The 27,602-nt window shown below is 42.7% G+C and overlaps 1 protein-coding gene across 1 annotated transcript in view; it reads right to left on the bottom strand.

The window, feature by feature from the left end:
- Window positions 1-271: 271 nt before the first annotated feature.
- PIP4K2A (phosphatidylinositol-5-phosphate 4-kinase type 2 alpha) overlaps window positions 272-27,602 on the bottom strand; it is a 181,876-nt gene continuing 154,545 nt past the window's right edge. Inside the window, exons 7-10 of the mRNA XM_068561276.1 lie at window positions 15,422-15,535; window positions 6,760-7,003; window positions 5,016-5,119; window positions 272-2,472 (exon numbers count right to left, since the gene is read on the bottom strand). Of these exons, the coding sequence (XP_068417377.1) occupies window positions 2,392-2,472; window positions 5,016-5,119; window positions 6,760-7,003; window positions 15,422-15,535 (543 nt within the window). The 3' untranslated portion in view covers window positions 272-2,391. The remainder of the gene's footprint in view (window positions 2,473-5,015; window positions 5,120-6,759; window positions 7,004-15,421; window positions 15,536-27,602) is intronic.

Here is a 27,602-nt window from a genome sequence, read left to right on the forward strand (position 1 = left end):
TAAAAGTAAGACTGTGTAACTTTAAAGGGTATTCAGTGAAGAGATTTCTTTTCTCTGCCCATCTTTCATTAAGTTGATTTTGTCATGGAAGTCTCTATCATTTATACTAATAAAATAGTTCACAGGTTGAAGGCTAAGCTCTAGTTCGTGAAAAGATTCAATTTTACTTTTACTTCTTCAGGGATCAGCTGAAGACTCTCTGAGTACCGAGTATTTAAACTTTGTTTGCAATAGAGACACACAATTGAGAGAGAGGCACGAAGGCTCCACCTTGTGAGTCATCAAAGTGCTTTATTTTGTAAAGCCTGGCTCATGACTGGAGTGTACTGTTAGCACTAGGAGATACAAGGCAAACTTCCTCACTCTGTCCGAAGAGTTGATCAACAGAACGGATGACAGAGACTGTTACAGACAAAAATAAAGCATTCTGTAAACTTCAAAAAGCATACACAGATTGGCCACAAAGGAAACAGTTACTCAAATAATGTATGGGTACCTTCTTTTTACTTCAGGGTCTCGCTTTTGTAATCCTGGATCAAAGAAACTACAGCATAACTTCAGAGCACTGAAAGGGACTCAACGCCAGAATGAATGGTGGGGGGGAAATACTAGATCACCATCTCAATTAATTTAAACACATAGAATACAGATTTGTACAACAAGGTCACAGTGCTGTTGACATCGTCTGTTGAGGCTAACAAATCTCTGTGAAGTCAGTAGATGTAGTAGAATGGCCTTGCTGCTGGCTTCCCGGGATTCCGGCTGCTGTCACCTGGTGTTTTCTGAAGTAAACCCACATACGTTGGGCACAGTTGCAGACTTGATAAGCCCTGAAGGAAAGTCACTGGCAGAGGCAGTATGGTGCGGGGTATTTGTTGAGCTGTAAGTAATTACTGAGGGGTGGATTTTTTTTTTTTCTTTTCTGAACCTGCCTACAAAAGTCATCTCACGTTTTAAACAAAGAATTTCAAAGGCACAGCTTTAGCACAGTGTATAAGTTGATAACCTATTCTAAGCAAGTCTAATATTTTAGCTTGACACCTTTCAGAAAATGCCAGGAAGTTGGTAAATACATGATCGATGTTGGAAATTTATAACTTGATTAGACACAGTCAGCACAGTTTAGGGCAATGAACTTGCATAACCAGATCTGGGTTAAACATTTTCTTAAAAAAAAAAAAAATCATTAGGTCGATAAATGTGCATCGGAGGAAAACCCTTTTCCTTTTACTGTAAAAGACCGCCTACCATTAAAATGTGACTGCAGGATACATTTCAAAATATGACAAACATTATTTCACCTACACTGTAAAATGACTTTACATGTAAACTTCAAAAATCACATGCTGTACATTAAATTTTTAGATTCAAAAATATCCCTGTTTTCCTAATAATGTAAACAGTAATATTGAGGGTTTCAGTTAAGGGCAAATTCATAACAAAATACCACTGTTTAACTGGAAAATTGAGAGCTCTAAATGCTTTGCTCACCTTCCCACCATGGGAGATGTAGATGCCATTGCCCAAAACTGCACTTTTCAGGTAAGCTTTATTTTTATTTTGTAGCATTAATTACTATATTGCAACGTAAGAGTGTGTCAGTGAAGAAGCGCCAGGCAAGAAAAGAGAAGTAAGCAGTTTTCCTGGGCATATTTACTGAGGTGAAAACGTACAGAGAGAGACACTAGGGGCATCAGCTTCCTGCTGGAGGAGGGGCGTTTGTCCCCAGACACCCGTGAGTCCCGACACCTGAACCAGGATGCGCGGGAGATGCCAGCCTCCTCCGTCCAGCGCCCGGGGTGCAACTATTAAGGAGTGTCAGCGTGCGTGGTAGAAGTGTAACATCTGCAGTAAGTTCTTTTTCCTTTTAATCACCATCATTATTATTATCATCATCATTATTATCTACATTATTATTACGATTCCCGTCTCACATCTTTCAACTCCAAAAAATAAACTGATCCACAGTTTATCGTGTGGTGCCAACCTGGTTGGTCTGACATGCATTGCCTTCTCCCCTCCCCACTGCATGTGCTCACTCATTCATTCATTCATTCATTCGTCCACAGCTGGAATCAGAGGGTTACTGCCCCAAACACACTCTGACCGAAGTCGGTTTCCATCAACCAATCAGTTTTGAAGATGCTCACGTGTGCGTGCGCACGCACGCCCCCCCGCCCCCCCCCCCCATACACACCCAAGTCAGAAATAGCTAGAGTGATGCTGGGAAATATCAGGTAGCTGTTAAAGCAAGTAGTCCCCAAATCAGTCATCTTGGCCTGAAGATGTAAACGAGGAGGTGTGCTTCACTGAGTTTGGCTTTCATTTTTCCTGTGCCGAAGCCACCTCTGTCCTTCCCACGCTCACGTCCGTCTTCGGCCATGCAGGACGTTACGTCAAGATGTGGCCAATAAAGTCCAAAAAGCGCTTGGAATACTGTTCTGGGTTCACGGTGGAGATCTCCGCACCAGCCTGGGCAGCGTGAGAGGAGAGGAACAGTGACAGAATTACTATCAGTACCTGCAGGAACTTCCACTTCAGCTGAATATGAAGCCAGGCATTTTCAAACCTGTGCAGCCTCTACTCGTAATTCAGAATATCTTGGATATTGGTCTGAATAGCCAAGGCTCTTAGGAATCTGTGTGTGAAAACGAGGCAGAGTCATAGGACCAGCAGATGCCATTGTCACACACACTGTGACTGCTGCCACTAAAAAAAAAGAAAATCCAACCAGCCACGTTTGAGATGCTCCCGTCAAATGTGGAATCTGCATGGCCAACATTCAGAAGCCATGGGGAGGGTGCTTCTGTTTCTCAAGAGAGCAGATTGGAGACACCTTGAGAATGACACAAACAGCAACGTTTGGCCAGAGGGAAGCTCCAATGACAAGGACACAAGGACCGTGTTCATTTTTCAGGACCGAGGTAAGCGGCTGGGTGCTCAGAAATGAGGGGCGACAGCCGCAGCAGCAGGGGCGGTGTCAGCTGCCGGGACTCTTTCCCGGCCCCGTAAGCAGGCGAGACACAGCGCCGTGACTGCGTCTCCCCCGGAGGGGCACGGGCATGGGGGTGCCATCGTCCCCGTTCACAGAGACCTGCTTGGAGCTGGGAAGCCGGCCCCTTGCAGAGGCTCAGTGGGGGGTTTCCTAGGACAGGAGCACAGTGCGGGCCAGCAGAGCCCCGTGGTTACCAGCCAGCCTCCTGAGCTGCAAAGGGCAGGACCAGAGTTTTACTAAGTCACCAGATGCTATTTTTACACACGCAGCTCACAGGGGAACCTGTAATTTCCATGCCTGGCCTGGGCCCCTGGGATCTCCACGGAAGAGCCCCGGTTTTGAAGGCAGAGAATGGTTCCCAGCAGCAGCTCGACACAACATTCCTTTGCAGAGGAATGTCTTGCTCTTGCAAACTGCACCCAATTTTAGGCCGTGTGCCGTATCATGGAGCCGAGCTGGTGACTTACAGGGGAGATGCAGATGAAGCCATGTTTGCTGTGGCCTGTTTCCGGTTTCACGTGGTCTAGAATATCAGCAGGTTTGAGGAGGGGTGGGAACAAACACAGAGCATCCCCCCACTGTTCAGTCTATTCACCACAAAAATCTCATCAATAAGGCATTAGGACCCCTTCATCAGCTGGCAGAACTGAAGCGCCAAAGCACTTCCTCCAGGTCACACACTGGAAAGGTGAAATAGGATTCTGGCCCAGCTGTGGCCTTGCAATACACCCAGGTTGTTCAACCAGAGATGAGCATCAGAATTACCGGAGCCTCTTAGAGGCCCCTCCCGCAGCCTCCTGAGCTGGACTCAGAATCAGGGAAAGGGGTGGTGCATCTGGCAGGCACACAGTTTGCAAACGGTGCTCAGAAGGCTGCGGTGCCAACCCCCGCGTGAGAACTACTGTGTACCCTTCTCTCTGACTGATAGAGGATTTTTATCGTGTTCGGTGGGCTGGGTAGGTCCTGGTCCGTGCGCTGCACACAGCGGGAACACCAGAAATAGCTGACGGTGTGACTGAAATATTTCTGTGGCAAATGGGGTATGGTGTTAGGCTGGTTCCATTGCTGACATGACAGCCTGCTTGATTTTAAAATAGAGAAAAAGAGCCTTTAGAAGAGGTTGATGTTCTGCTGGATCTTGGTTGGCTCCACACTGTGGGGAAGCATCTCTCCTGCCAGTGTGAACGAGCCAGGGCACAAGTTCATCCCTGTGCGATGGGCTCTGTGGCCTTTTTGGCACGCCTGAAAGCCAAAATGGGTCCCTACGATGCAAGCACAGTGGAGACTCACGACTTGTGAAGTCCAGCTGGCCAGGCGGGCCTCGCTGGGAGATCGGGGGGCGGGGCTGGGTCCTGAGGAGCAGTCCTCTCTCTACCACTGCCTAGGACGTGATCCTGGCTGGCAAGTTACTCCGTAAGCTCCCGTCCTCAGTTTCTTCACCTGGTAAGCAGGAGTGCCCTGGTTATCCCTCACAGGCTCATCCCGGGGATTCAACAAGTTACCATAGGCCGGGAATAGTGAGAATTCTGAGCAAGGACAATAAAGGTGAGGGATTCGTATTATTAAACTTTGATCCTGCACTCAAAACATTTATGTAGTAGAAAAAATTACAATCTGCTGTGCGGAAAGGAATATAATATTGCGTATCTTGGAAGCATGTGAAGCAGAGAATAGTGCTTCAGTTCTGAACATTTCATATTAAAACACTCAGTTGTCATCATTCAGCCCTTTTGTCTTTGAAACATTTTTTGAACAAAAAAGAATTTGTGTAATATTCTCATGATGCACGTGTCTGTTAATAACCCCGGTGGGTAAAAGAAGAGCCGCGCCGGGTTTAAGTGACTTGGGAGTGGCGGTCAGAGCGCGTGCTGGCTCTGACTCTGCATCAGAGCGTGACCCCTGCAGGGAACCAGAGCCAATGAAGGACTGTGGGCAGCTCAGCGGAAAGGAGCGGACCTGAGCTGGTTCCTGCACGACAGGAAGCAGGGAGCAGAGAGGGAAACCAAACGGAGATACTTACGCCGTGTTTAACAGTTTTTGCAGCGTGGGCAGCTTTCTTTTTTGCATCATAATGAGTCAGAATGTCAATAATTGCCATAAAGTACACCTCTTTCCTAGGCGAATCTGTAAAGGGATGAGAGCGATGATTGTGGGACACGTGATGACAGCACCTGGAAAAGTGCGAGCTGCTGATGGAGGAAGAGGTGAGGGATTTCAGTGGGATGGGGGTCGAAGGGGTCTGAAAACAAAGGCAACAGAGGCTTTTAAAAAGTCTTGCATATCCCTATGAAACAGCTTAACTTTCTGTCCCCAATTCTCTCTCAATTTAAAAAGTAAAAAAGAGGATATAACCTCAGGATATTGCCAGTAGAGGTGCAGGGGTGAGATTGTTTTTGTTAATCTTCATTTTCCTTAGTGACTGTGTATTGCTTTGGTATAAAGAAAAATGCTATTTAAAAAATACTCTCTATGTCATGGACATATATACACTACCAAATGTAAAATAGATAACTAGTGGGAAGCAGCCGCATAGCACAGGGAGTTCAGCTCAGTGCTTTTTGACCACCTAGAGGGGTGGGATGGGGAGGGTGGGAGGGAGGGAGATGCAAGAGGGAAGAGAAATGGGAACATATTGTATATGTATAACTGATTCACTTTGTTATAAAGCAGAAGCTAACACACCATTGTAAGGCAATTATACTTCAATAAAGATGTTTAAAAAAAAAAAAAAAAAAAATACTCTCTAAAACAAGTAGAAGTAATTATGCTCCCTAATACTTTCTACCATTACATACTGTTCCTAATTAGCTGTTCCTAATTCTCATTGGATCTAGTATCAGAACTGGATAAAGGCATATATCATCTACAGTACCCATCTTCTACATATTTCCACAAATATGATGATGTTTCAATTATGAACAACATGAAAAAGTACATTTGACTATATCTAATTTTCTGTGTTGAAGAAACAATTTTGGTGAGCAAAATAAAAAACATAACTCAAACTCACCTGGCTGCTATGCCATGAGATTTTTTTAAACAATGATGAACCACAATTTTTATTACTCAAAAAATCAGAGGCCTGCTTTTATCTCTAAATTTTTTTTTCCATGTATAAGTAGCTACGGTAGCATGTAATATTCCTACAAATATCTCATCACCCAGATTTTGAGGATTAAGATGGATCTCACTTTAGAGAAGAGGGCCACAGACACCTGAATGGGGGAAAGAGCAGAGGACAGACACAGCAGCAAATCGGAGATTCTCATCCCACACGCTGGGCCAGCTTCAGCACTCCCGAGAAGGAAAGGGCTGGTAGCAATGAGATGCCTGCCCTACACGATGTCCACAGGGGGTTTGGAGTGGACCACGTATGTACCTAGCTCAGGATAGACTTGTGACACTTGAGATCCACATAAAAGATAACTAAGAAAAAGAATATTTTAAAACATTTCTTATATATGGTATGGACATTTACACAAGCATGTGCATATGTGTGTTGTATATGTACAACACACACTTGTGTGGTTTCACTCTGTTCCCTCAACATCACACAGTTCAAGGACCTCATCACATTACAGTTCAAAACCAGAGGTTACAGTTACCTTTAACATACTTTGTCCCGAAATCAATCGATCGGGACTCTTGAGAAGGAGTCTTACAGGGCAGCATGCTTTTAACCGGGGTGATGATTACCAGTAGATAACAATGCAAAAAGAAAAATCCAACTAATGGTAAAAAGAGTTGATAGTAACTCAACTTACTTTCATGGCATTTAATTCCATAAACATCAATGTTTGGATCAAACTCGCCCGGAGCCAAAGGCGGCGAGCTGTTGAGCGTATTTCCAGGACTGTCGGGAGGGGTTCCGACAGGGTGGGTGCCGTCGCTTTCCCCCTCCTCCTCTCCGTCATTGTCTTCACACTCCACTTCTTCCTGTTCGGCTCTCTCCACATCGTGGATGCCCACCAGGAGGCTGTAGTCCATGAGCTTCAGCTGGGCAAGAAACTGGAAGGTGGGAAGCGACGTGGTCAGTTATGCCTTAAACACAAGCCCAGATTTAAAGACAGCAAGCTCACAAAAGGGCGGTAGAGGCGAGAAGATTTCCCCAGGAGCAGCCAGGAGCCTCTTTAATGGTGCTGTCACGGTCCCTGGCAGTTTCTCCAGCCAAAGCTGTAGCCTCACACTTCAGGCTGGCTCAGAGCTGGGATTATTTCCCTGAGATGCAAAGCTGGATGCTGAGAGGGATGCACTTACCACATGGAGGCTGTACTACACCAAAGAGCAGAGAGCATGGCTGGCAAGAAGGAGACACAGGGAAGAAAACGTTTCTTCGAACAATTAAGACTGGCTAATGGGGAAACCAGGGACCTCCCACGTAGCTTCCAGGGGAGCCTCTCTGAACGGCTTGTGAAAAGCACTTTGAAATGCAGCACACTCTGTGGAGGAGAGTATTATGCTGTCCATCACAAGTAAGCACAAGCACCAGTGTCCCAATCAACCAGCAAATGCCTGTGTCGCTGCTCAGCACTCTCCTTCAGGCCTGCCTGGGGGTTTCTTTCTGATGGAAGCGGGAGCCGGACACGCTCCTCCATCGCCCCCTCCCATGCCTAGCACAGTGCCTGCCCCAACCGACCCCTTTATCTGGGGGCTTTCTCTGGCCCGTTCCCCTCGCCCCCACTGCGTACCCTGGATGCCCTCCAGAGATCTGGGCACAGCTGGAGAAGCTGGATTGCTGGGTGGCAACATCTCCCACCCACATGTGTGTAGTGGGTGCAGCGTGGGTGGGGCGTGGTCGGGCCAGGTCCTGCTCCGCGTGCAGGGTGGCAAGGCAAGAGCCCCCTCGCCCCATCCCTACTTCTCCCTCTGGGCCCTTGGAAGGTCCCTGGGAAGTGGCAAAGGTTGGATGCTGCCCGAACTTCCCCTTCTGGTCCTTTGGCAAGGGAATAATTTGATCTGCTCACGCCCCTACTTAAGACCTTTCAGTGGGGTATCGTTTCTTACAGGGTGGAAACAAACTCTCACACTGTCCACGGGACCTGGGTAGTTTGGCTTCATCGCCTCTCGGACCATCTTGAACCCTCTTCTGGCCTCTGACCCCCTCACTGCGCCCCTTCACCTCCCACTTGACCTTCAGGTCTCAACTGCAGGGCACTTGCTCACGGAAGCCTGTCCCGATTCCTGCCGGGCATGTGTGCACTGCACACTTTCCCCTAAGGACACCTGGTTTAGCTGCACACTCATATTAGATTACTTGAGTAACTTCTATCTTCCCCCAAACACTGCAGCCCCATGAGGACAGGGGCTCTGGCTGATTTTGCCCTTGAAACTGCCATTATTAGTCAAATCCATCTCACCTGCCTTCACTAATCAAGGTCTTTTAAGACTTGCATGTCCTTCAAGGGGCACGTAGCCTAAACAATGATATCTGCCCAGCTGCTTTCTAGGAACTTGGAGTCAGCTGTGTCTAGTTTGAGCTGAGTTGGTTGAGACTGGATAGGACCACTGACCCTCCAACTGGGCATGCGTGAGTGTCTTTTTACACGTGCAGAGGATGGAAAGCTCCACCCTTGGGTCGTGCAGAGGTCAGTAGCCTAGTTAAACCTGTGCAGAACGACGATTCCCGTTCCTTTTCCCAGTCGCCTTTCCTCACGCTCCCCACGCCTCAGACAGCACTGCTGCTGCTTATCCCATAAACACCTCGAGCCCCTTGCCTTGGGGAGGCGAATTTGAGATTTGCTCTTCCCGCTTGGCTGCCTTGTGAACAAACCCTCTCTGCTGCAGACCTCAGCGTCTCTGCGTTTGGCTTGCTGCACGTCGGGCACAAACGAGCCTGGTTCGGTGACACCCTCACTGCACTCCTGACTCCCAGGTAAGTGATGTAGCTACTTGGTATTTATTGAACAAGAGAACGGGATGCCTGCTGCTTCTTCCCCAGTCCCCCTTACCTCTCCCTAATTTCCCCTGACCCCTTCCTCTAAGAAAAATGACCATCCAAACCAAATAAAAACGAAGAACAAAGCAACAGCAAAAAGACCTTCCTTTGAGACTGCAAGAGGCAGCACCTACTGGAAGCAAAATGAGACCATTTACGATATATCTTTGCTCTGCAGAGCAGAATCTCTCTTTAACACGTAGGTCTGTTTGACCTTCAGATGGTTGACGTACAAATACACTTTCAAGTGTGCTTTATGTATGAGAGTACAAAAGGGGCTGCCTGTAATTAACCTGCCAAAGGTTGGGCAGGGAAGGGGTGATGACCAGGGCTGAACTGCCACACGAAGTAGGGTGGGTCTCCAGGCCCATGTCTTCCCCTGGCACTTGTGCTGCTCTCACAACATCAGCCAGGCCCAGAGCTTTCCTGGGTCTCTGATCTGTGGTCAGACCACTGCTTAGGCTCCTCTCCCAGTAAAGAAACATTTGTATTCAGTAAATAAAAGTGAAGTTAGCTCCCAGCATCACCCACTAAACTATCAGTGAAATGAAAAATGCATCTCTTGACAAGAAGTTGTTCTGACATACCCAAAATCAAGGAAACCAGTTGCAGCCCCAAATGGGGATTATATAAGAAATGGGGGTTATATAAATCTTCAAATCTGTGCGGCTGAGACAGAAATGGAAAAGACCAAGGACAGCACAGTGGTTAAGAGTATGACTTTTGCTGATAAGAGTGACCCATTAAAGTATCAGATAATCTTAAATAAAATTAAAAAAGTTTTGGAGTCAGGTGGGCAGTTAAATTTTATGTTACTAGCTCTGTGCCTTGATGATAAATTCACCTCTCTGAGCCTCAGTTATTCTATGAAATGGGACAACACCACTAAACTCACAGTGGTGTGGAAAGGATTAGAGAGAATGTAGTGGAGGCAATGAAAAGTGCCTTGCGTGTAACAGTGGACGCGGTTTTATCATTGTCCGTGTGGTTATTGTGGTAAAAACCTTTTTTTCATCAAGTAGGTAACTTAAACATGGGGACAGGTTCAAGTGAGGTGGGCCAAGGGGGGAGATGTGCTGAAGAGCCCATTGACTCCTCAGCTCTTATGGTCATAAAACGTCATTTAAAATCTCTTCTAAAGTAGAGGGAAACACAAGGCAGCAGCAGACCTGAGATTCTTGCTAGAGAAAGTCCCTGCTGGGCATCACAAAACTACTGTGGGCTGAAGATGACAGACCCCAAAGAGAAGAGGGGTTTGGGGCTCCCTGGAGGGTCTACCTCCAGCTAACATTAGGAACTTAATACACATTTGCTATTTTCTGTTACCCCTTTAAGCTTCTAACTCAAATTAGTGATTTCTAAATACATAAGATTTCAATGCATGAAGGTTTTTAAATCTTTTATAATCTCTAGGTCCCATGCTTTCCAGCTTCTTAATAATTATCCGCCAGACCTTGATCAGCCTCTTTTTCCCTCAGAATATCCCACCTAATCTGCTTCCCTCATAATTAATTCCTCATTATACCAAATCTGAGCTAGTATCTTCCTCAAGGTTTTTATGAGCCCTGTCACACACAAACCCTTCTAGAAAACTGTGGCTAAAGAGCTGTTAATAAACTCTTCTTCTATGTGTCGTCTTTGGAGAAATGTGTATTTAGGTGGTCTTCCCATTTTTTGATTGGGTTGTTTTTTTGTTGATGAGTTGTATGAGCCGTTTGTATACTTTGGAAATTAAGCCCTTGTCGGTTGCTTCGTTTGCAAATATTTTCTCCCATAGGTTATCTTTTCATTTTGTTCATGGGTTTCCTTTGCTGTGCAAAAGCTTGTAAGTTTGATTAGGTCCCATTTGTTTATTTTTGTTTTTATTTCTATTGGCTTGGGAGACTGACCTAAGAAAACATTGGTATGATTTATGTCGGAGAATGTTTTGCCTATGATCTTGTCTAGGAGTTTTATGGTGTCATATCTTTTAAGTCTTTAAGCCATTTTGAGTTTATTTTTGTGTATGGTGTGAGGGTGTGTTTTAACTTCATTGATTTACATGTGGCTGTCCAACTTTCCCAGCACCACTTGCTGAAGAGACTGTCTTTTTCCCATTTTATATTCTTGCCTCCTATGTTGAAGATTAATTGATTGTAGGTGTGTGTGTTTTTTTTCCTGGGCTCTCTATTCTGTTCCATTAATGTCTGTTTTTGTGCCAGTACCACAGTGTTTTGATTACTGTAGCTTTGTAGTATTGTCTGAAGTCTGGGAGGGTTATGCCTCCTGCTTTGTTCTTTTTCCTCAGGATTGCTTTGGCAATTCTGGGTCTTTTATGGTTCCATATAAATTTTAGGATTCTTTGTTCTAGTTCTGTGGGAACTGTCATGGGTAATTTGATAGGGATCACATGAAAAGATGCTCAACATCTCTAATTATTAGAGAAATACAAATCAAAACTACAATGAGGTATCACCTCACACCAGTCAGAATGGCCATCATTAACAAGTCTACAAATAACAAATGCTGGAGAGGGTGTGGAGAAAAGGGAACTCTCCTACACTGTTGAGGGGAATGTAAATTGGTGCAGCCACTATGGAAAACAGTATGGAGGTTCCTCAAAAAACTAAAAGTAGAGTTGCCATATGATCCAGCAATCCCACTCCTAGGCATATACCCAGATAAAACTATAATTCAAAAAGATACATGCACCCCCTGTGTTCATAGCACTATTTACAATAGCCAAGACATGGAAACAACCTAAATGTCCATCAACAGATGAACGGATAAAGGTATGGTATATATTTATATACAGTGGAATACTACTCAGCCATTGAAAAGAATTAAATAATGCCATTTGTAGCAACATGGATGGACCTAGAGATTATCATACTAAGTGAAGTCAGAAAGAGAAAGACAAATACCATAAGATATCACTTACATGTGGAATCTAAAATATGATACAAATCAATATATCTACGAAACAAAAACAGACTCACAGATACAGACAATAGACTTGTGGTTGCCAAGGGGGGTGGTGGGGGAGGGAAGGAGTGGGAGTTTGGGATGAGCAGAGGCAGACTATTATATAGAGAGTGGATAAACAACAAGGTCCTACTGTACAGCACAGAGAACTACTGATATATTCAGTATTCTGTGATAAACCATAATGGAAAAGAATATGAAAAAGAATATATAGGGCTTCCCTGGTGGTGCAGTGGTTGAGAATCCGCCTGCCAATGCAGGGGACATGGGTTCGAGCCCTGGTCTGGGAAGATCCCACATGCCGTGGAGCAACTGGGCCCGTGAGCCACAACTACTGAGCCTGCGCGTCTGGAGCCTATGCTCCGCAACAAGAGAGGCCGCGATAGTGAGAGGCCCGCGCACCGCAATGAAGAGTGGCCCCCACTTGCCACAACTGGAGAAAGCCCTCGCACAGAAACGAAGACCCAACACAGCCAAAAAAAAAAAAAAAAAAAAAATATATATATATATATATATGTATAACTGAGTCACTTTGCTGTACAGAAATTTACAAACAGCGTTGTAAATCAACTACAATAAAATTAAAAAAAGGAAACTTCTTTACAACAGATTTGAATTTACTTTTTACTAAGTTTATTAACACACTTGTTCTACTGAATCACCACCTCCCAACACATCTGTGATGGAGGATTAAAATTCCAACCATCCCTGTTTAGGTTATATTTAATCGCTTGTTGAAAGCCGCAATAATCCTCTCTTGGAGTACTTTATCTGAAAACAGTCTCAACTGTGCTTTCACAAACATCTTTAATCTGCATGTTATATCAGCAGTTTAGGAGTGTGGCTGCCAGTGGCCTCAAATCCCAGTCTGAATTTAGTAGCTGTGTGTCTTTGAGCAAATTACATAGTGTCTCTGGGCTCAGTTTTCTCATCCATAAATTGGGATAACAGCACTCACCCTCAAGGAGTTAGAAGAATGAAGGGAGAGAATGACTGCGCAGGAAGGACTTATGCTCTACATGCTCTGTAAGTGTTCGCTGCCAACCATCCTGCTGCCCGCAGTGCTCCCTCCCCTCCCCACCCCCGACCCAAGATGTCAGGGATGAGATGGCCTGTGATGGGGCGGATGCCACAGGACACAAAGCACAGTTTTGCGTTGTGTGAAATTTGGATCCCAGTGTGAGCCGACGAGTGATGAGCGTGGGCCCTGGTCAGAGCTGACGAGAAGCGGGTCAGAGGGCAAAAGTGACTTTTCACTCTCCATAGAGTGCTTTCTTCTGGAGAAAAGGGTTCACGTATACTCATGTGTAAAGCTATCAGAACTAAAGTACTTTGAGCGACATATGAATAGAACAGAATTTCAAACGCAGAAAAAACCCCTAGGTTCTAATTTTCCTACAAAAATATTTATTGAGCTGTAGTAAACTCATCTTTTACTTAAAGCATTGAGTCACCCCCGCCAACCCCCAAATCCTGTACTTAAACAGGCCAGCCAGCTAAATTAGAAAGCATGGACCTGATGGAAAAATGAAACGAGATTACATTCTAGTCAAGATCAGATGTCAAGCTACTTCACCATAATTACCTGCTTAAAAATTTAATAATGCTTCTGCATGAATTTCAAAACTAGACACTTACCAACCATTGAGAATTTATTAAAATGAAAGAACGCCTTATGCCCTGCCTCCATTTCAACAAAACAGCTAAGTGCGAGAGCCATGGATGGGGTTAAAATTATCCAAATCCTCCAATCAAGACACTATTAGAGACAATGAAAGGGCAAAGAGAATCCTTGTGTAATTCAACTGTAAATTTGAACAGCTTCAGTTACATTATTTGTGGGGTCTAAATATCATAGTAATATACAGCGGACAGAAGAAAAGATGAAAACCATCTTTCTAGCAGATCAGATAACCCTAAGGGCTATTTACCATAATTGCTAAAACAATATTATTCTTGGGATCAAAGACTTGCAGAATAATGAATAAAATTCTCAAAGAGCATGTCTACCTGTGTCACTTTGTTATCAGATCAAGTTGACCCCAAAGTAAAAGGGAAATACTTAGCTAATATGCATTTTAATAAAAACCACTGACAACTGAGGAAAAATAAATGCTTAATAATGAGAAACTGGAGAAAAACTACTTTTTAAAAAAGACACTTGTATCCTTCATAAATAACCAATATCTAGGTTCTAATCAAAGCATATACATGATGTAGGTTAAAGTGCAAAAAAATTTCTTAAAATAACTTATAACCTAAAAATAATCATGAACTAATTTGGTCAGTCTGCATGTCTTGCAATGAAAGATGTTAGAAGATTAAAAAGAAAATTATAATACTGCTTCTACCCTCATGGGGGATATAATCTAATCCATGACATTTGTTCTTTGGCCCAAGTCATTTTGTTTGGGTTTTTTTTTTTTTTTTGGCCATGTGGCTGGGCTTGCCGGGGGGTGGCATCTTAGTTCCCTGACCAGGGATGGAACCTGGGCCCCGGCAGTGAAAGAGCCGAGTCCTAACCACTGGACCGCCAGGGAACTCCCAAGTCATTTTGTTTTTAATGACACAAGAAAATCTTTCCGCAAAGCCTCTCTGAGTAGCAGATCTGTACTGGTATGTGGAGAACTGTACTTCAAAGTTAAAAAAACCAAAACAAAAACCGCACACACATGAACAAAAGTAACAGCTAAGAAAAACATAGCTTAGTAACTGTTTAAATTAGAACTCTCTTTGCACTGTTTTGTAACCTAACAAACTTCAAGAAAAGAACGTTTTTCCTGAATTTATTTCTAGAAGAATTATATATAAGGAAGTTGAATGGGAGAACTGCAATGCCATTACAATAAATAGAAGACAGGGAAAGGTGTATTTTTAATTCGTAAAACAGCATTTACAAAGAGAGCTCCATTATAGACTCAAAGCCCATTTCCACATAGTATTTTATTTCTCACAACATCCCCCATGACCCTGGTGTCCTAAACTGCCTTTGTGCCGTTCCCATGCTGTGGCAAGTCTGTCTTGATGGGCCCAACGTCACTAACTTCACAGAGGCTGGTGGAAATATGAAGCATTAAGCGACTGAGGCTGGGTCTTGCAACACCAAGATGTGGTTCAGATGGAGAAAACCCCGAATTCAGATAGTGACTATCCACTTGTCGACACGCTCTGCTCTTTGACAGAATGCACTCAGTCCCCTGGGCCCCGGCCCTGGCTGCCGTGGGCAGTCAGTCTACCCCCCTACCCAACAAAGAAGATGGGAAGCGGAGGGAGGGGAGGCCAGCAGAAGAGGCCGCGTGCTTGCTTTTGTTTGTCCTCTAAAGGGGGAGCTGCTGAATGGGCACACTTCTCTTTTAAACCAGATCACATATGAGATATACCTGTTTATCTCTGCTTTGGATAATGTACAACGTATGTTTTTGCCTTGGTTGCCGATTTAAATAGATGGTTTTAAGAGCTCCTGAAAACCCAGTACTGCTGACATTCATACAATGGGTCGTCCCTTATACTGAGTTTCTTTTTCTTACCTCGACATCCTTCTTCAGTTTTTCCAGGAATACCTTTTTGTTATTGTCATCAATATAAATCTTTTGACCCTCGTTAATGAAATCATTATCCTTTAAAGTTGGCAGTTCTTTGGCCTAAAAAAAAAAAAAAAGAGAAGAAGAATAAGAAAGAAGCTTGACTAAAATCTAAAAGACGTGTATGCCCTCCAATCCTGGAGGTTAAGTTTCCACCCCTGGAAGCTGAGTTTGCCCTGTTCACTGCAGAGGTCTTACCCAAGGCAACGACATGTGAGGTGGCTTGAGTGCCGCAAGGGGGCACCAGTGAGCTATGACCACTGGAAGCATTTCCACTAGGAATGGAGGGTCAGGTATACTCCATATTATGAGGCTTTTGTAACAGATTTCATGGTTTTCATATGAACGAACCTGACTGCTTTCTTAAAGAAGATTCACAAGAAGTCTCCTAGGTATAGAATTCATATCCTTGGAATTCTTCGTCAGGAACCCTCAATTTTCTTACTGGTATAACCCAACTCCACCCCTCCCTGACAACACACACACACTTTTGGGATAGCCTTTGCTGGGTTCATGTTACAAATAACATGTTACCTTGCTCAGAAAAGCACCATCCATAATCATATCTAATTTCTGAGTCAGGGAGAATATGCACCCAGAGGTTAGCTATCTGCCCTTCTAAGCCTTCCTGCACACCACTCCAAGAAGGAAATTCTGTTTTCATTTGGGCAATGTCGAAGGAAAATGTCTTCTAGCATAAAGCATATTAAGATGAGAAATTCTACCCTTTAAAAATAAACAAGAGGGTAGTGAGCTGGCAACTAAACTATGCTTAGGCTGAGCAACACAAAGTAATGAGTGATTATCAAAATATGGGTCACAAGCAAAACAAACAAACAAACTAGCTTGTACTGCAGCATGTAAGATAATAGAGGCATATAGCTTTAACATAGTGTGGATTATTCAACTTCGTGCAACCTGCATTCTGGGAGAGTTCAAAACCCCTCCCCACACCTTTTGGCTGACCTCATAAGAAATAACCACTCCTGCTTATTTCTTCCAGTTGAAAGGAATCCAACATAATACATTGCCTTTCTTAGTATACTAATGAATGCCTCCTTTCCATAAGTGTGAACTAAATGGGGAGGGGAAAAAAAAGGAAAGAACATACTGTCCTTCCTGGTCTCCACACTACCTCCCCCTCATTCAGAGTGATTAAAAGCTCACTGGGTACATCTATCTACTGAACCACCTTCCAAATTCCTAAACTGCTCACTTTTTCCTTGCTATTCTGTAAGGTACACACATGTATGTAGACTACTCACATCTATCTGTACACACACACGCATGTATATTATGCAATTCTAAATTAGCAGCTTTGCTACTCATTTTAACTTTGAGAAAATGTGCAGTTTTGTGAGTTTTGAATTTGATATAACTATTGCCAAAATAATTATCCTTACAAAGCAGGTATAGCAAAGCTCAGAAATCCAAAGATCCCATTCAATAAGCGGTTACTGAATGACTGTCACGTATAGGAATATAAAAATGAATAGGTCAACATTTCTATCCTAAAGGAGTTTGTAATCTTGTATGAGACACACCAAAGCAAGTAGGTAAGAAAACAAGGCAGCATGAGTTTGTAAGGCCTATAGATAAATAATACGGTTCTTAGGGAGAGACTGATCTACTTTCAAATATTTTATGCCGAGTCAGAGTCTGAGGAAATGAAATGCAGTGCCATTCTACACAAAAACTAGGGAGGGGCCTGGTAGACTAACTCCGTAAGTTTGTCATTAATCATTAAAAAATGTAAAATGTGAAAGAAAACCCTGAATGCGAAGATGGCGTGTTAATGTTAAATGTTTGAGTCAAGCACACAGACCCGAAGTTGTTCTTTTCTTAGAACTGAAACATAGTTCCACAGTGAATGAAATGCAAGGATCTGAAGTTTAAGAAACTCAGAGGCCAGTGAGAAGCTTTGTCAAAGGTACAAAACTGGGGTGCTTTAGAAAGCGCTGAAGCCAGATGTATGCGCAAACACAGGAGATGGAGAGGGTCGTGATCCTCCAAGCAGACAGCTCGGGCATTTGTCTGTTTAGGGGACGGTGGTGTGTGGTTGGGTGCATTGCGGATTGAGAGCTGCCTGAACTCTGCAACTCATTTTATATGTGCAAGCAAAGAAGGGGAGAGGGATTTTTGTGCGTGCGTGCGTGCGTGCGAGAAACCTGAAGGCAGGGATGACAGGCTACAGACAGAGCGGTAAACGACCCGTGCTGGGGATACCTGTCTCATTAATGCAGATGAATGCCATTTCAGGGTCACCCCAGCAGAATTACCTCATGTGACAGGGAGAGTATAATCCTACCTCATAAAACTCTGGACACCCTGTACTTTATTACTAGGCTTACTTGTGAATTTCGCAGGCACTAGGGATGAATTTAGATTGGATCAAATTCAAAAAAGGGCAACCAGATTGGTTAAAAGACTTAAGGGCGTATTTAAAGGCTAAAGAGGCGCAGGCCGGTCCTTAGGGCAGCTGCTAGAGAAACCCAGCGCTGGTCCACCAATGCCCACCCCCCGGTGTCAGCAGGATGGCAGAGCCTTTAGGAGCACAGGGTTTTGGAGACATGAATCCTGAGGTTCCCACCCTCCATCCACCCCTGACTTGCCAGGGGCCAGTTCCTGGACCCCCTCCAGGCTGTTTGCATATGTGTAGAAGGGGGAGACCCTGCTAAGCCCTTGATGTGCATCCATTTATTTAAGTGCATTATCTCATTTACTCTTGAAACAACCTTAAGTCTTACTATCCACACTTTACCAACAGGGAAACTGGGTTAAGTGAGATTAACACAGCTAAGGTCTCACAGCCTGGTAAGTGGAGCTGGTAAGCCGGCTCCCGCGCTGAGATGCGGACCCGGGCTGCCTGACTCTTAGTACAACTTGACCTTTAGCTGAATGAATGACTGAGGATTCGACCAAAACCCCTGTGACATTTAAATAGTGAGGCAAGTGGCACTTAGTGTCGTCGTCATTGCTGTGAGCATTCAGTAACTTGTATGGATTTAAAACTTAATAGGTTGAGAGCCTGCATAGAAGATGTTTAAACACAGAGCTGAACTTTTTCTACTAAAAACTGAATGACGAAGATGAAGTCACCTGACAATAATGCACCCTCAAGAAAACCCTGTTGCCTGGCTTCTTAAAAATTTCAATATATCCCTCTGATAATGAGCAGCATTTAAAGACACACTTTTTTTTTTTTAAGTGAGGGCAACCATTTTACTATGAATTAATGAATATCATAAACTCTCAGTGTGACACTGCCCACAAAGGTGAAGTCTGCAGAGCAGCACAGAAATAATCGTGGGCAGCAACCGATCCCACCCTTTGCTTTGTGCCACTGAATTACTTGCACTTAGAGGGGAATTTTGAAAGCCTCCGAGTCACTGGGTCTGGTTCCTTTAATGGGCATCTTTCATACCCTTTCTAGCTCAATGCAGATACCAGCCAGAGGGCAGAGGAAAACACCAGGGCTAAAGACATCAGCTCAGAAACACTTCTGAACTGTGGACTCGGACGCTGGCTTCCAGCCAGCGGTCAGCTGCCTTTCTGAAGTGGTCATAGGTTAAGTCTTCACTTATTAGCTCTGAATTAAGTTTTCCTGGCCAGTTTCATGTAGACTGGGAGCCTCCAAATGTGATGGGGAATTGCAGTACCTCACGTGGTACTTACTGGGAGGCAGCACCAAGGAGGATGCGCCACGGGATGGGCCTGCTCTTCCTACACGGCCCTCCCCAGGCTGTCCAGCCTGGCCAGGGGAGTGAGGCTGTGTACAACCAAACCCAGGACCGAGGCCAGCACAGCCCAAGCCTAAGGCTAGTTCCCTTTTGCAGGAAGTGATTGTACTAGGGTGGGTTGGACTCATAATGGCATTCATCTCTACTAATGTGACGTGTCAACGTACAAACACAGCTAAAGGCATAAGCAGAGTGATGCCAGTCCCCCTGCAACCGAGCTATCCTTATTTTGTTGTGTGGATAAAATTGGCAGAGTGAATATCCCTGGCACTTTCCTGCTGGGTGACGCCAGACCCCAGGTAGATTCAGTATGGCCCAGATTTCTCCTTGGGACACTGAAGCATGAGCTTCTGAGCACAGACTGGACCCAGGCCGCCAGGGTTGTACCTCAGCTGCTCCAGTTATTAGCTGTGTGACTTAGAGCAAGTTACTTAACCTCTCTGTGACTTGGCTTCCTCACCTTTAAATGGGGATTAGCAAACCACACTGTTGTGAGGATTATACCCATTTATACACCTAAAAAGCTTAGGGCCCTGCTTGCCACGTGGAGAGTTATATATAAATACTCTTGTTATTTGCTGGTCATATTCTCAAGTATGGCGTGTGTATCTAGAGAAAAGTTCATCACTGATAAATCCAGAGCAAGATTTTTTTTTAAAGTTGCATATTTTTAAAGCATATTTAATACTTTTATAATAGTTGGGGGGTTTAGACCCAGCTGTTCAATCTGTCCAAACCTCAGTTTCCTCATCTATATAGTGGAATATTAATAGTACCTATCCAGTAGGGTTAGCGTGTGAATGAAATGACATGAAACACACAGTGCTTGGCAATGAGAACTCACTAGATATTAGTTTGTGTCTTAGTTACACATTAGCTTTGACCATGACCAATACTGTTACATAGTGTTTCGAACTACTAAAGAATACAGACTTGCCCATCCTCTTCTGATTTTCTAAAAGAAATAGGCTCTTTAAATTTGGGATATCAGTAACCTAAGCCATGTTTAAAATTGCCTGTGTTTTCAGGTTTTATCATTAGGCACAAACCTCACGTGACTTTTCTACATACGGCCTTTAAGTTCTGAAGATACTTTCCTTATTGCGCACACACCTAGCACACACAAGTGCAAGGTTATTTCACTTCACTGTATCAGACAAGGTGCATTAGAGGCGACATTGGCATAAGTCCCTACCTTGCCTGCTGTCCAAACCTTGACTGTGAATTCTCTTGGCCAGAAAGACCTCTGGTCACCGCAAAAGCTCTCCCTAGCCAGAAAACCTCACTGAAACCCAAGTGAGAATAAAATGTTGCTTTATAATAATTGGGTAAGTTAAATTTTTAGAGTAATAAAGTATATTTTATTACTATGGAATAAAATACTTCAATATCTATGACCAAAGACAGAAATTTGCTGACTTTTGTCTTACCTTAATTTTTCACGTGTTTAGTTTTTCTCAGCGAGTAGGTGATAATAGTGGGTAATTTAGTGAATGTGGTTTTGCTGACCTAAAGCAAAAATTCACTAGTTGGAATCCCAGTAGCCAGAAAACAACCCCAAAACTAGAAAGTAACAAGCTCCTTGGGAACACTTCACTTGCTATGAGCTGTAAAAAGAAAATTGTTTCATTATAAACATTCCCTCCCCTGCTTTTTGTAACTACACTATTGGGTGAAAAGTCTTTTGTTTTTTGGGGTTTTCTTGGCTGTGCCGTGTGGCTTGTGGGATCTTAGTTCCTTGACCAGGAATCGAACCTGGGCCCATGCAGTGAAAGCGCTGAGTTCTAACCACTGGACCCCCAGGGAATTTCCAGTTTTTAGTTTCTTTTAAGGCACAGTATTATATAGGCTGTCGCTCGGCAAGTCCACATTCTTCAATAGTAAGAAACACACTATTAACAGTGTCAGTCATGGTCAAAGATGCTTTACGTGCAACTAAAACACAAATGGACATGAGAGTTGAGGTATACACACAACTGCATCAGGGCTTGAAGATAACCAGTGTGTGGATAGTATTCTAAATGTATGAATGCTTCTGAATATAAGTATTCCCTAGGGTTCATAAAAGATATAAACGATCTCTAAGGAGAGATTTGGCTAGGGGTTTGAGATTAAAAAAGGAAAAATATTCAGAATGAAGAGCTACAAAGTCCAGAGCTTTCGTTTCTAGAACTGTGCCTCTGTGGCCAGCTCAGCAAAGACCGAGGCGTAAAGGCAGTGGCCAGAGAGAAATTACAGATTCCGGGAGGGCAAAGGAAGCACGGGGCTCTGCTTCCTCCCGTTAGAATGGTAGACAGGAGATTTTTAAAAAAGACAAGGCATTAGAACTTCCCTTCTAATACAAAAATATTTAGCACTTTTTATAAACTTTAAAATTTTAAATTACTAAATTTTGCACATTCTCTGAAAACAAAACATAATGCTTATCAAAAGGGTTTAAATCTTCTGTTTCAAATAGAAGTTAACTTGTTTGTAATATATAATTATTTCATTGGGTTCTGTGACCTGGTGCATGATTGCTGTCATTTGCATGGAGTTTAGTAATATTGAATGTGTTAAGAGTTAGTAAAGCCAGAAATTACATGGAAATCTTAATTAGATCTTTAATGTCACTAAAATATCTTTTGGATGACTCAAACATTTTTAAATCAAATATTTAAAATCTATATTTACAGCCAAAAACTTCAAATACAGAATTCAAACTACAATGTACTGGATTTAACATCATTATACAATTAACTTTTACAAAGAGTCTATTAAATTGCCACTAACAGGAAAAAGAAAAAAATACATGTACTTAAAATGCACAGAGCCAAAATTTACATAATACAGAGTCACGTTTAAGCATGGAAACCTTAACAGAAAGATGGAATGTACTTCTGTCACACTCGAGTGTTTAATGCAAACAGGATTCTGGCACCAGAAGGTTTCAATGCAAAGGATAATGCATAGCATAGCACTCCGTGATTAAAGGACTTGTATTTCAGAAAGAAATGAATTTTTCCTCAATGTGCTCATTTGACAACCTGTTTTTAAAAAGTCTAACTGTAAGCTTCGACGTCTAAGATTGCTGCCTGGTGTCCCTTTGATGGGCCATATTATGACACTCAGAGCTGAATGCACAACATAAAAAACATGTACTAATTATTGTCTCAAGTTAGGGACTGCTTATTATGTTCCTGATTTACTTCTTAGTCCAAGCTCACCTAAATAAAAATAAACTTGCAAAGAAAGAATAAGCCCCTTTTCATCAGGCTTGCCAAAGTAACTTCGTAAAAATCAGAGTCTGGAACTGCTGAACAATCATCGACAGGAAGACACTGGAACTCACCAAAAAAGATACCCCACATCCAAAGACAAAGGAGAAGCCACAATGAGACAGTAGGAGGGGCACAAACACAATAAAATCAAATCCCATAACTGCTGGGTGGGTGACTCACAAACTGGAGAACGCTTATACCACAGAAGTCCACCCACTGGAGTGAAGGTTCTGAGCCCCACGTCAGGCTTCCCAACCTGGGGGTCCGGCAATGGGAGGAGGAATTGCTAAAGAATCAGACTTTGAAGGCTAGTGGGATTTGATTGCAGGACTTTAAAAGGACTGGGGGAAACAGATACTCCACTCTTGGAGGGCACACACAAAGTAGTGTGCGCACTGGGACGCAGGGGAAGGAGCAGTGACCCCATAGGAGACTGAACCAGACCTACCTGCTAGTGTTGGAGGGTCTCCTGCAGAGGCGGGGGGTGGCTGTGTCTCACCATGGGGACAAGGACACTGGCAGCAGAAGTTCTGGGAAGTACTCCTTGCTGTGAGCCTTCCCAGAATCCACCATTAGCCCCACCAAAGAGACGGGTAGGCTACAGTGCTGGGTGGCCTCAGGCCAAACAACCAGCAGGGAGGGAAACCAGCCCCACCCATCAGCAGACAAGTAGATTAAAGTTTTACTGAGCTCTGCCCACCAGAGCAACATCCAGCTCTACCCACCACCAGTCCCTCCCAACAGGAAGCTTGCACAAGCCTCTTAGATAGCCTCATCCACCAGAGGGAAGACAGCAGAAGCAAGAAGAACTACAGTTTTGCAGGCTATGAAAGGAAAACCACATTCACAGAAAGATAAGACAAAATGAAAAGGCAGAGGACTTTGTACCAAATGAAGGAACAAGATAAAACCCCAGAAAAACAACTAAATTAAGTGGAGACAGGCAACCTTCCAAAAAAGAATTCAGAATGATAGTGAAGATGATCCAGGACCTCAGAAAAAGAATGGAGGCAAAGATCGAGAAGATGCAAGAAATGTTTAACAAAGACCTAGAAGAATTAAAGAACAAACAAACAGAGATGAACAATACAATAACTGAAATGAAAAATACACTAGAAGGAATCAATAGCAGAATAACTGAGGCAGAAGAACGGATAAGTGACCTGGAAGACAGAATGGTGGAATTCACTGCTGTTTGTTCCACAGAATAAAGAAAAAAGAATGAAAAGAAATGAAGACAGCCTAAGAGACCTCTGGGACAATATTAAATGCACAAACATTCAAATTATAGGGGTCCCAGATGGAGAAGAGAGAGAGAAAGGACCCAAGAAAATATTTGAAGAGATTACAGTCGAAAACTTCCCTAACATGGGAAAGAAAATAGCCACCAAAGTCCAGGAAGCACAGAGAGTTCCAGGCAGGATAAACCCAAGGAGAAACACACCAAGACACATAGTAATCAAATTGACAAAAACTAAAGACAAAGACAATTATTGAAAGCAGCAAGGGAAAAATGGCAAATAACATACAAGGGAACTCCCATAAGGTTAACAGCTGATTTCTAGCAGAAACTCTACAAGCCAGAAGGGAGTGGCATGATATGTTTAAAGTGATGAATGGGAAGAACCTACAACCAAGATTACTCTACCTGGCAAGGATCTCATTCAGATTCGATGGAGAAATCAAAAGCTTTACAGAGAAGCAAAAGCTAAGAGAATTCAGCACCACCAAACCAGCTCTGCAACAAACGCTAAAGGAACTTCTCTAAGTGGGAAACACAAGAGAAGAAAAGGACCTACAAAAACAAACCCAAAACAATTAAGAAAATGGTCATAGGAACATACATATCGATAATTACCTTAAACGTGAATGGATTAAATGCTCCAACCAAAAGACACAGGCTCGCTGAATGGATACAAATACAAGACCCATATATATGCTGTCTACAAGAGACCCACTTAAGACCTAGCGACACATACAGACTGAAAGTGAGGGGATGGAAAAAGATATTCTATGCAAATGGAAATCAAAAGAAAGCTGGAGTAGCAATACTCATATCAGATAAAATAGACTTTAAAATAATGTTACAAGAGACAAGGAAGGACACTACATAATGATCAAGGGATCAATCCAAGAAGATATAACAATTATACATGCACCCAACATAGGAGCACCTCAATATATAAGGCAACTGCTAACAGCTATAAAAGAGGAAATTGACAGTAACACAATAATAGTGGGGGACTTTAACACCTCATTTACACCAATGGACAGATCATCCAGACAGAAAATTAATAAGGAAAGAGAAGCTTTAAATGACACAATAGACCAGATAGATTTAATTGATATTTATAGGGCATTCCATCCAAAAACAGCAGATTACACTTTCTTCTCAAGTGCACAGGGAACATTCTCCAGGATTGATCACATCTTGGGTCACAAATCAAGCCTTGGTAAACTTAAGAAAACTGAAATCATATCAAGCATCTTTTCTGACCGCAACTCTATGAGATTAGAAATCAATTACACAGGAAAAAACGTAAAAAACACAAACACATGGAGGCTAAACAATACGTTACTAAATAACCAAGAGATCACTGAAGAAATCAAAGAGGAAATAGAAAAATACCTAGAGACAAATGACAACGAAAACACGACAATCCAAAACCTACGGGTGCAGCAAAAGCAGTTCTAAGAGGGAAGTTTATAGCAATACAAGCCTACCTCAAGAAACAAGAAAAATCTCAAATAAACAATCTAACCTTACCCCTAAAGGAACTAAGATGAACAAACAAAACCCAAAGTTAGCAGAAGGAAAGAAATCATCAAGATCAGAGCAGAAATAAATGAAATAGCAACAGAGAAAATGACAGCAAAGATCAATAAAACTAAAAGCTGGTTTTTTGAGAAGATAAACAAAATTGATAAACCTTTAGCCAGACTCATCAAGAAAAAGAGGGAGAGGACTCAAATCAATAAAATTAGTAGTGAAAAAGGAGAAGTTACAACAGACACTGCAGAAATACAAAGCATCCTAAGAGACTACTACAAGCAACTCTATGCCAATAAAATGGACAACCTGGAAGAAATGGACAAATTCTTAGAAACGTATAACCTTCCAAGACTGACCTAGGAAGAAATAGAAAATATGAACAGACCAATCACAAGTAATGAAATTGAAACTGTGATTAAAAATCTTCCAACAAACAAAAGTCCAGGACCAGATGGCTTTACAGGTGAATTCTATCAAACATTTAGGAAGAGCTAACATCCATCCTTCTCAAACTCTCCCAAAAATTGCAGAGGAAGGAACACTCCCAAACTAATTCTACGAGGCCACCATCACCCTGATACCAAAACCAGGCAGAGATACTACAAAAAAAAGAAAATTACAGACCAATATCACTGATGAATATAGATGCAAAAATCCTCAACAAAATACTAGCAAACAGAATCCCACAACACATTAAAAGGATCATACACCATGATCAAGTAGGATTTATCCCAGGGATGCAAGGATTCTTCAATATATGCAAATCAATCAATGTGATACACCATATTGACAAATTGAAGAATAAAAACCATATGATCATCTCAATAAATGCAGAAAAAGCTTTTGACAAAATTCAACACCCATTTATGATAAAAAGTCTCCAGAAAGTGGGCATAGAGGGAACCTACTTCAACATAATAAAGGCCATATATGACAAACCCACAGCAAACATCATTCTCAATGGTAAAAAACTGAAAGCATTTCCTCTAAGATCAGGAACAAGACAAGGATGTCCACTCTCACCACTATTATTCAACATAGTTTTGGAAGTCCTAGCCATGGCAATCAGGAAGAAAAGGAAATAAAAGGAATACAAATTGGAAAAGAAGAAGTAAAACTGTCACTGTTTGCAGATGATACGATACTATACATAGAAAATCCTAAAGATGCCACCAGAAAACTACTAGAGCTAATCAATGAATTTGGTGAAGTTGCAGGATACAAAATTAATGCACAGAAATCTCTTGCATTCCTATACGCTAATGACAAAAAATCTGAAAGAGAAATTAAGGAAACACTCCCATTTACCATTGCAACAAAAAGAAAATACCTAGGAATAAACCTACCTAGGGAGACAAAAGACCTGTATGCAGAAAACTATAAGACACTGATGAAAGAAATTAAAGATGATACCAACAGATGGCGAGATATACCATGTTCTTGGATTGGAAGAACCAGTATTATGAAAATGACTATACTACTTAAAGCAATCTACAGATTCAATGCAACCCCTATCAAATTACCAGTGGCATTTTTTACAGAACTAGAACAAAAAATCTTAAAATTTGTATGGAGACACAAAAGACCCCGAATAGCCAAAGCAGTTTTGAGGGAAGAAAATGGAGCTGGAGAAATCAGACTCCCTGACTTCAGACTATACTACAAAGCTACAGTAATCAAGACAATATGGTACTGGCACAAAAACAGAAACATAGATCAATGGAACCGGATAGAAAGCCCAGAGATAAACCCACACACCTATGGTCAACTAATCTATGACAAAGGAGGCAAGGATATACACTGGAGAAAAGACAGTCTCTTCAATAAGTGGTGCTGGGAAAACTGGACAGCTACATGTAAAAGAATGAAATTAGAACACTCCCTAACACCATACACAAAAATAAAGTTAAAATGGATTCGAGAACTAAATGTAAGACCAGACACTATAAAACTCTTAGAGGAAAACATAGGAAGAACACTCTTTGACATAAATCACAGCAAGATCTTTTTTGATCCACCTCCTAGAGTCATGGAAATAAAAACAAAAATAAACAAATGGGACCTAATGAAACTTAAAAGATTTTGTATAGCAAAGGAAACTACAAACAAGACAAAAAGACAACCCTCAGAATGGGAGAAAATATTTGCAAGTGAATCAACGGACAAAGGATTAATCTCCAAAATATATAAACAGCTCACGCAGCTCAATATTAAAAAAACAAACAACCCAATCAAAAAATGGGCAGGGGCTTCCCTGGTGGTGCAGTGGTTGAGAATCTGCTTGCCAATGCAGGGGACACGGGTTCGAGCCCTGGTCTGGGAAGATCCCACATGCCGTGGAGCAACTAGGCCCG

The sequence above is a fragment of the Eschrichtius robustus genome, chromosome 1 (assembly GCF_028021215.1).
Source record: "Eschrichtius robustus isolate mEscRob2 chromosome 1, mEscRob2.pri, whole genome shotgun sequence".
NCBI lineage: Eukaryota > Metazoa > Chordata > Mammalia > Artiodactyla > Eschrichtiidae > Eschrichtius > Eschrichtius robustus.